Source organism: Oculina patagonica, chromosome 4 (genome assembly GCF_052425735.1).
Source record: "Oculina patagonica isolate OP01 chromosome 4, crgOcupat, whole genome shotgun sequence".
Taxonomy (NCBI): Eukaryota; Metazoa; Cnidaria; class Anthozoa; order Scleractinia; family Oculinidae; genus Oculina; species Oculina patagonica.
Genome location: NC_135761.1, coordinates 58,727,951 through 58,738,400, shown reverse-complemented (window position 1 = coordinate 58,738,400; position 10,450 = coordinate 58,727,951). Strand labels below are relative to the sequence as shown.

Sequence of the window (10,450 nt, the reverse complement as noted above, 5' to 3'; positions counted from 1 at the left end):
TAATACTGAAGACACAACCGTCTAATAGATATGCAAAAGGTTGGAGTATTAAACCTAAAAAAAAAGGATTTTTTGTCAAGAAAAAGCTAGAAGGGGTTTCCATACACTGCACCACTATGGAAATTGGCACTGCCATTAGTGCCATATAGATAAAAACATTTTTTATCATTCAAAAGTTCAGTGATGTAGATAAATTTGCGCATAATTGTCAATTTTCACAACTAAATGAATTTTGACAGTCTGGATAACCTTAGATTAAACGTGCTTGTATGCACGCATTGGAAGATTGACAGAAGCATTAAAAAAATAAACCTGTAATCACGACAACAACGACGCTCTGACAAGCCTCGTCAGATTTAGTTGAAACACACGCAAACTATTTTAAATTATTATTTCCCTTTCCCCTGTCAGAATTAAAAAAAATGGCAAAATTCGCCCAACAGTAAGTTTAAAGCATTTGTTTACGTACGTTTGCAGGGGTGGAGAGGGGAAATTGCGTGAGAAGCGTACCTCAGAGTTGATCGGTTAGAATCGTTTGTCAATAATAGGCTTCAATTTAGCTTACATAATTTTTTGCAGACGTGGGACTGCCCTGCATATACATGTTTTTCCGCTTTTAAAGTACTTTATTCTCTTTGCAATAATTCGTACAAATATGCTCTAAATAAATTTTTTACTAGCTCGAAGTACACCTTGTTTTAAAAGTGGGAAAAGTGACGAAACAAAGGAAGTGAGGCCAAAAAACCCCAGGGGGGTACTCCGGCTTGTAAACGACGGGGATGATCGAAGGATTTTTTTGGGTTTGAAATTTTCGATTCCGGGATTTTTTGGGTTGGAAGATTTGGCAAGTATTTTTTTGGGTGACTTGATTCAAATAGGGGATTTTTTGGGGTATTAAAAAAAAACTAAAGTGCCTTGGCGCGGCCTTGGCGAATTTATGGTACGATGAATAATCAAACTCGAGCGTTATTGCCCCTCCTGGCAATTTAGGGGTAAATTTGACAAGGGATTTTTTGGGGGGTTATTTTTGGTCCAGGGATTTTTTTGGGTAATGTCGGAAGACTTAGGGATTTTTTTGGGTCCTGAGATTTGCCTTCATTCGATCATCCCCGTCATTTACAAGTCGAAGTACCCCCCCTGGGCAAAAAACACGCAAGCCATATTTCTTCGCTCGCCGTCAAGCACGTTACCTTAACATTGACAAAGCGAAGGCCAATACACCATAACCGTTGCGCACGCTGAAATGGTTAATAAAATCCGGATCAGCACTAATGATCGATCTCTTTATAGTGCGCGCCTGCAAGGAATCACGGTAGTTGTATTCATCGTTGCCAAGTCTCACGCGACCTTCTGCATGGTGTGATGAATACAACTACCTAGTCCAGTCCCTGAACTCTCTCTTCCACGCGCCCTTGATAGGGGTTGAACCCAGGCGCGCCTATAAAAGGCGCGCGGACGAGAGAGTTCAGGGACTGGACTAACAACTACCATGATTCCCTGCAGGCGCGCGCCATAGAGGGAATAGGGCATTGAAAACGTTCTGTGGTTTATAGTTTTACTACAATGGACTATAGATGTTTATTTGTTGGTGCCGACTTTTCAAAACGTTTCGTGTCTTTGCTTGGTTTATACGAAAATTCCAGTGTAACAAGGTTATTGGATTCTCGCCCCCCCCCCCCCCCCCCAAAAAAAAAAAAAAAAAAAAAAATAGACAAAACGCCGACGTGAACCAAACTTTGTTTAAAATCCACCATCCGAACCTCAAAGCAGGCAGACTCCGAGATCCGGGCCAAAATTCTTTGCTGATCCGCGATCCCCATTTTCTGAAATCGATCCAGGAACCTGCCCAATTTTTAATTATCGAAAAAATCCGCAATGGATGAGATCCAAAACGTCGATTCATAAATCTATTCACTTCCCACGAGTGGGACACTTTCCCCCCAGGGAAGTGGATTTTTTTAGCGCGCGTTACATTATGTGAATCATCTAATGAAAATTTAAATTTAAAAGGGCAGCCACGTTTTGGAAATTTGCATCGCTAATGTAGCTGTTTGAAGGCGCTTGCGCTCGACAAACAGACCCTGGGCCTGGACATTTAGTGTCGTTTTAGCAAAAGGTAGGATCCTTTTTGGTACGTATCGCTATGTAGGTATACCAAAAAAAATGTAGGTATACAAATTTGTGGCCTATGCGGGCGATAGAGAACTTTACATTCTCATTTAATTTGAAGAAAAGAGGCTGGCTCCGATTATAAACGGGTAAGAGAATAAATTTGAAATTCGTTTATTCTCGCACGCATAGCGAACTTAAAAAAATGTTTTACGAGGACGTTTGATAATTCCGGATCATTTTATTGATTGTTAATCGTTCCCAAATCTTTGTCTACCCGCGCTTCGTCATAAAAAATGCAAAGAGAAGCGATTGGATCAGTATTTGTACGGAAATATAATGGTTGTTAGCTCCGACTCCGTCTAAAGTTCTGATGATATATATATTTTTAATTAGATGCTAATTATACATAATGGATTTGTTTGTTATTCATTTTTCAAACCGTCATGTCAGGCTACTATGAATAATTGTTGGTTCTGTAAAATTATTTAAACGTGTATATAATTAAAAATGTCAGAGAGATAAAAGAATAATTCTCTAGAGAATGTAACATATACATGTAAAGTAAAATATGCAGAGTTATTGCTGTTAAATTTGAAACGGTCAGAATTCGAAAGAATGTCATAGTTACAGAATATGTTCAGAGAGAATTTTCCAGAACAATGGCGCCTTACTCTTGATTGTAATTAGCTGGGACTGCTCTTTTATCCTTCATACAGCATTGTTAATGATTTCAGTACATCAGCGCCTTTTTTACAGTTTGCTCGCAATTGGCTTGGAGCGTTGGATAAGAAATAATACAAAAGACAACGTTGCGCAAATATAAGCCCTAAAGGGCAAGGTAATTGCATTTTCCGGAATTTTTCAATATTCCAATCAAATAAACAAACGAGGATCGAAGATCGAAAAAAATATATCGAACTCCCGCGATTTGACAGTTTTATTTAGCTATTTTTTAAACAACCATGATTTTTACAGTTTTCAGTTAAGTAGGCTCAATACAGTTTACAGTACTTTCCAACTCTTATACTTTGGTGGCTCAGCCATAACCGAACGGTCTTTAAATACATGTTTGTTATTTACTTTTTCTAATTCCTTTGTTTGCTTTGTATTCCAAAGGTACTCCTGCCACAATCCATTTTTTTGGAATAAGTCGTCTAATCATAAATCATCTAAACTACGATTTCGTTAGTCGTAACAAATGGCGGCTATTCAAAGATTTATCCGATCTCGTAAGCTTCAAAGGCTTGGAAAATTTATCCTCTCAGTTGCTCTATTATCTTGTTTTATCTGGCACTATGTCTATAACTCTTCTAAACAACTGTCAAGTGGCAAGATTGATGTTGGAAATACCAGTTTACAGGTTGCAGAATCCACCACGACCCTCCCATCAAAAAAACCCTTTGTCAGCGCACTGAACGTTCACATCTGGCGAGATCTGTGTGGAGCAGAAATACCGAATTTACGGAAATCTTTGTTTTTCCCTCGTTACCCCGATAAAAGCATAAAAAGCCTTATAACTGAATTCCAGTTTAAAGACGACACTTTTGACTATGGTCAGCTTATTTGTGGCTTCGTGCACCCACCAAGTAGCTCGACATACCGTTTTGCGATAGTCTCTGATGACACGTCTGAGTTATGGCTTAGTTCAAATGAAGATCCAAATGAGAAAAAGATGATTGCGCGAGTATTCACAGAAGATGCCACTGCCTGGGTAAGAATCAACCAATTGCATAAATATCCTGATCAAATCTCAAACGATGTAAAACTTCGCAATGATAGTAAGTATTACATCGAAGTTCTTCATAAACAAGGCGCTGGGGATGGATTTGTGCAAGTGTTTTGGAAGAGCTCTCAGGAAAAGGATTTCAAGCTCATCAGTGCAGAATACTTATCGCCATATTCCAACGATGTCTTGGTTACGTCGAAGAACAAAGATGCGTTGCACAGTGTGCTGTCAGGTCGTTATCGTCACGAACTCGAGCAGAAAACGAAAATAATACCCAAAGAATACTTGAAATTTTATTCTCTGCCTTTGATTCCCAAAGATAGATACCTATCTTCGTGCGATTACAAAAATAGCATAGTAGATGGCAAAGTTGTTGCTGACTCCCTGGTGTACCCTGAAGACGATACTACCATGGGTGACCCGCAAGGCACATATACTGGGCCTAACCGAGTTGCTGACAAGGATATAATTCAAACAGTTGTGGAAAAGATTACAACTTCGCTTCGATTGAAAACCTCCAAGTAAGTAAAATGCTGCCGTCTGCCTGAAATCAAAACGTCACTCGCATTACTAGACTACTAGATTTTCGCTTAGAAATCACTTAACGCCTACCTGACAGATTAAGGGCTAACCGACCGACCGACTGACTAACAAGCTGATCATGAGTAAATGTCCAACTAAACGTCTGACGGACGGGCTATCTGTCTTTCTGTCTGTCTCTCCATCCGTCCGTTCGTCTGTCTGTCTTTCTGACTTTCCTTGTCCCCGTGAATGACCGACCGCCTGACTGACTAACTGTCTGATCAACTGTACGACCAACAGCTGAGCGACTGACGGACGGAGTATGTCTGTCTGTCTGTCTCTCGGTTCGTCTGTGTCTGAGTGGCTGACTGACCGACTGACCGACTGACCGACTGACAAGACGGCCGATTTACCAACTGACCGGCTGACTGACTTACCAACAAAACGACGGAGTGATTGACTATCTGTCTGTTTGTATCTCTGTCCGTCTGTCTGTCTGTTTGTCTGCCTGTGCCCCCGTGAATGACTAACTAACTGTCCAACTTAACGACCAACTAAACGACTGACCGAATGACCGACAGACCATCCTTCTGTCTGTTTGTCCTTGTCCCCATGACTGGCTGACTGACTGACTGACTAACTGACCAACTGGACGACCATCTGAACGACTGACTGATCGTGATGGTTTAACTGTCTGTCTGTCTGTCTGTGTCCGACTGACTGACTGACTGACTGACTGACTGACTGACTGACAAACCAACTGACTGACTGAGCGACTGAGCAACTGAGCGAATGAGCGACTAAGCGACCGACTGTCTGTCTGTCTGTGGCATTACCTGCGTATCGTTGTATAGTAGGCATTGATATGGAATAATTATTATGTAAACAAATGAAACGTGTTTTGCTTTCCATCTAGAAAGTACTTTGTAAAGAGAATACACAAAATTACGCTAAAGTCAGATCCAGCTCATGGTGATCGTTATTCTGTGGATCTGGAGCTCGGTTTAAATGACAGCAGTCAATCATTTCGCCTGTCAGAGCACGTCTTTCACAAAAAGCTCAGCGACCACTTGTGTTTTCCTGAAGGTATGGACTGGAACAACAACGCCACAATGTACTTCATAGTTCCTGTCAAGGACCAAGGAAGATGGGTTTATCATTTCATTAATGAACTTACTGTGGCCAGCTTAATGACCGGCGATAAGAATTTCCATGTCATTGTTGTTGACTTTGAAAGCCAAGATATTGACATGGTAAAGGCGTTTGACACTGATCTACTTCGCAGTAGACATACTATTATCCCACTGAAAGGCAAATTTTACAAGACGCTGGCGTTGAACAAGGCTGTTGAACGTGTTCCAAGTGAACATGATCTATTGTTATTGTTTGATCTTCATATTGATGTTCCTATTGACATTATGGACAGCGTGCGAAAGGTGAGTGAAATACTTCAAACAAATCAATATTCCTCAATTATAAAATACCTTTTCTGTCACTTACAATATACATATCTGTGTAAACGCGAGACCGAGTGCTTTTCTTTGTTGCTGTACTTGAAATATGATAAAACAAGAAAAACACCTCTTACAAACATTTTTTTAAAGGATATTTTTAAATTTTTAGTTTCGTGCTATCTTTTTCGTGCTATCCTTTTATTGTGAATTCCTTGCCTTTCAGAACACAATAGAAGGGCGCCTTGTATACTTACCCATTGTTGGACGTCTAGATTGTGACAGCACTTACGTCGATCATCAAGGATACTGGGAAATTGCAGGATATGGTCTTCTTAGTGTCTATAAATCTGACTGGATGCGGTTTGGAGGTAAGCGTATAACACACAAGTTTTCCTTGACAATTTTATTTAATTGTTTGCTTAAACATTAATGTTTACTTTACTTACCATGTCTTCTGTCATAAGTTGCATTTCTGCCTGTGAGCAATAAAAAAGTTCCCTTGGCATGTTTCAACTTTTAAGACCTAAGTTACAGCGGAATTTCCCCAGACGTGATAAATTTCGTAAGCCTTATGCACAGTCTACTTGACTAGTCTCGGCAGGTGAATTGTAATTTCTTGGGAATTAATTGAGCACCATAGGACGTATATCGTAGGTGGAAACGTTTTTCTTTATAAATTTAACTTTTGTTCGTCTGACATTTTCAAGTAGTGGCATATTTGGCTTCATTTCACGCCTCTTACCAACAGCTACTTCAAGAGCTCATGCGTATTCTCTATTTCGGTGTAGCTATATATGGCCTCTTATTTTTCACATGGCTCGTTTTCCTTTGTTCTTCCAGGCTGGTTATATTGAATAAACCCCGCTAATTAACAACTGTCTGAAAAGCTGGGAGCGGCTTTGATTGTAACAGGGGAGAGCGGGGCTGATATTCTAATTTTCCACCAGGGGAATATTAGAGTTGATAATCGCACATTCCCTCGTTGCCTAAAAATAACCCTTACTTAAATCTTACATGTTTTATGTCACAAGGAATGAACACTGAAGACTACAAGTACGAGTGGGGCGGGGAGGACAAGGATCTACTGTACCGTGTTCTTGATGCGAAGTTGGAAGTTGAACGAATCAAACATCCAGGCCTCTATCATCATTATCAGTCAAAACAAGGACAGTGGAATTAACTGAGAGACTTTGAGCGAAAATGCTGTTTATTTCATTGGCTTGTACTACCTAAGACCAGCTTTTTATTTATGTTGTTATAAGCTAACCACGGGCAACCCAATTTACGTGAACGGTGAATTTTCATAGCGTCACGATTGTGTTAATCGGAACATGACCTTTCAGTGGACGCGGTATTAGGTTATTTAGAAGCTATCGTAGATTTTAAACACTAAATAATTCGAAATATTTTAATGTAAGGTCAATGAAAACTGAAAATTAAACTCACCTCATGTGCCCGTTGTGTTTGTCAAAGTTTAGAAATAGTTATACAGAACTCTCAGGTATCACCTTCTCCTAAAACCTAAATCCCCCCTGCAGAACCGAGTCTCCTTTGTGAAATGGAATCCTTCAGTTGTTTTTGGTCTTCAAGGACGCGGTATTAGGTTATTTAGAAGCTATCGTAGATTTTAAACACTAAATAATTCGAAATATTTTAATGTAAGGTCAATGAAAACTGAAAATTAAACTCACCTCATGTGCCCGTTGTGTTTGTCAAAGTTTAGAAATAGTTATACAGAACTCTCAGGTATCACCTTCTCCTAAAACCTAAATCCCCCCTGCAGAACCGAGTCTCCTTTGTGAAATGGAATCCTTCAGTTGTTTTTGGTCTTCAAGGTTGTGCTAGCAAGATGGGTTTAATCTTGAAACTGTTTCAGATTATCGTGCAGACTATCGCTACGACTATGAATTTCCATAAAAGCTTACAGACTGAATTACAATAAAAGCTTACAGACTGAATAACAATACGCAATATTAGATTTTATAAGGTGCTGACTTTATCTGCTTGTTCACGAGAAAAAAAAAAGATTCTGCTTTCATGTATGACAACATATTCGTTTTGAAAGATTTGGTTATAGTTAAAAACTCGAACATTTGGTATCTGTTCAGCTGATCACCGCCATCATAAAAAACAGCTTCGAGTACATGTTCGAGTCAGTGTTTGTATGTCACATTACACTTACAATTACACCAATGTAAAGTTCAATGACGGCCTTCAATAAAAGATCAAAAGTTGCGGCCTCCTATCTTCTCAGTTAGATTATCAGATTTTATAAGGTGCTTACTTTATCTGCTTGTTCACGAGAAAAAAAAGATTCTGCTTTCATGTATGACAACATATTCGTTTTGGAAGATTTGGTTATAATTAAAAACTCGAACATTTGGTATCTGTTCAGCTGATCACCGCCATCATAAAAAACAGCTTCGAGTACATGTTCGAGTCAGTGTTTGTATGTCACATTACACTTACAATTACACCAATGTAAAGTTCAATGACGGCCTTCAATAAAAGATCAAAAGTTGCGGCCTCCTATCTTCTCAGTTAGATTATCAGATTTTATAAGGTGCTTACTTTATCTGCTTGTTCACGAGAAAAGAAAGATTCTGCTTTCATGTATGACAACATATTCGTTTTGGAAGATTTGGTTATAATTAAAAACTCGAACATTTGGTATCTGTTCAGCTGATCACCACCATCATAAAAAACAGCTTCGAGTACATGTTCGAGTCAGTGTTTGTATGTCACATTACACTTACAATTACACAAATGTAAAATTCAATGACGGCCTTTAATAAAAGATCAAAATTTGCGACCTCCTATCTTCTCAGTTATTTCATTTTAACGGCCAAGAAAGGAAAGAGAAGCTAGAAAGATAGAACATGCACACGGGCGATCCAAGCCATCATGATCGCCCCATTCTCGTCCCCAGAGGCCGCGATCCGTCTGGTCAGCACCAGGGATCACCCCAATCGCCGCAGTCGTTAGCAATCGTCTGTGTAATGTTCTCATATAATCGCCCCGTCACTTTTTGAAGTGAAAGAGGTTATAGAAACAATAGGGGCGATTTTATGAGAACCAGGTTAAAAAAAAAACTGGATTGTTTACGGTGTCAATTGGATTGTTTATTGTGGCATGAAGTTGCTCAAAGTTGAAAGGAATTGTCACTCAAAAATCCGAAAAAAAGCCAGTGGAATAAATCATACTTATATTTTTTGCTTTTGCGTTTGCCCGGCCGGGAAGCCTTCGGAAGCGTATAAGAAGCAATTTTGTGTCCAAGTATTCAGCGCGGATAGAAAATATCTTGAGTTGACACATGAGGTGTAAATTGTCATATCTGACGCAAAATTTTTAAATAAGCTTTAAAAGGAAAGATTGAAGGCTTTGAATTCTAGAATGATACATTTTACGCCATTTAAATTAGCTTTTAATGAAACTTGAATTAAAAAATCCAAGTCAGATGCGACACAAAAGAGATTTTGACTGATCACTAAGTGGTAAAATCGAGTTTTTTGGTGTTCTCCTGGAGCAGAAAAATTGGACACAAAACTACGTTTCTTAAAATAAACACAAAGCGCGATTCATTCAATAATAAATAAAAATAGAAAACCTTGAGGATTACATTCTCATTTGATTTGATAAAAGCAGGCCGGCCTCGCGCGTCGCTAGCTGGCCGGCCATAAGTGTGCAACCTTTTGTCCCGACTGATTATAAAGGGGTAGGATTAAGCTAAGACAAATGCTTTATGAGGATAACAAAACGATAAACGTTAGATTATTCTGGATCATTTCATCAATTGTCAATTGTTCCCAAATCGTTGTTTTCCTGCGAAGTACAGTGTCCATACTATCACCACAAATTGCAAAGTAAGGCATTTGGGTCAGAATTCTTACGCAGATATCAAGTTGTTTGTTCCGACACCGTCTTAAGTTCTGATCACAATATACAGTTCCTTCATTTTATATTTGCATGATATATTTACTGATTTTTTATTAGATGCTAATGGTTTGTTTGTTACCTATTTGAAACCGTATCTCAGGCCACACTGAATAATAGTTTGTTTAAATTTTAAGACATTTACAAATATAATTACGGAAAATTTCAGAGCGATAAAGAATAATTATCTACAGAATTTTACATATGAAGTCATATATGCCAATTTATTGCTGTCAATTTTAAAATAGACGAATTCAAAACAATATCACAGTTACAGAGTAGGTTCTGAAAGAATTTCTCAGGACAATGGCGCCACACTATAATTAAACTCTCGCACGCTCGGATCCATTAACTCCTCACCAATTCAAAACAAAAGGTGCTTTGCTTATATCGCAACACTTATGGACTTCCCACGGGGGCAAATAATAAAATTTTAGTCCTTTTTTTCTCAGTCTTTTGTCAAAACTTTAGGAAAGAGTTGAAGACGTATTCTCAAACTCATTAATAATTCATGACGTTATAAGCCAACCAGAGCGCCCCATTCGGGTCAGGTGGATGAGTTGGAAACTCAATGAAACACCAGTTGAAAATCACTAGTGTTTCATCACGTTTTCATCACTAGTGAAAAAATTGTTCTTAATCTGCATATTCATATATTACTCAAACACAGCTTTACATGAATCATTAATTTTTAATAAACAAT

The 10,450-nt window shown here is 38.7% G+C and overlaps 2 protein-coding genes across 2 annotated transcripts in view; one reads left to right on the top strand and one right to left on the bottom strand.

The window, feature by feature from the left end:
- Positions 1-10,450, bottom strand: part of LOC144650905 (uncharacterized) — a 152,466-nt gene that overhangs the window by 65,911 nt on the left and 76,105 nt on the right. The gene's annotated exons all lie outside the window — the stretch shown is intronic.
- Positions 2,085-7,330, top strand: LOC144650909 (uncharacterized). The gene is made up of 5 exons (XM_078510708.1): positions 2,085-2,116; positions 3,229-4,359; positions 5,277-5,796; positions 6,038-6,182; positions 6,846-7,330. Exons 2-5 carry the CDS (start codon positions 3,311-3,313, stop codon positions 6,992-6,994), a joined length of 1,863 nt encoding a protein of 620 aa, XP_078366834.1. The 5' UTR covers positions 2,085-2,116; positions 3,229-3,310; the 3' UTR covers positions 6,995-7,330.

Coding starts and splice junctions, on each gene's coding strand:
- LOC144650909 (XM_078510708.1), top strand. CDS start 3,311: ATGGCGGCTATTCAAAGATTTATCCGATCTCGTAAGCTTCAAAGGCTT. Junction 4,360..5,276: donor CTTCGATTGAAAACCTCCAA/GTAAGTAAAATG, acceptor CTTTCCATCTAG/AAAGTACTTTGTAAAGAGAA. Junction 6,183..6,845: donor TGACTGGATGCGGTTTGGAG/GTAAGCGTATAA, acceptor TTATGTCACAAG/GAATGAACACTGAAGACTAC.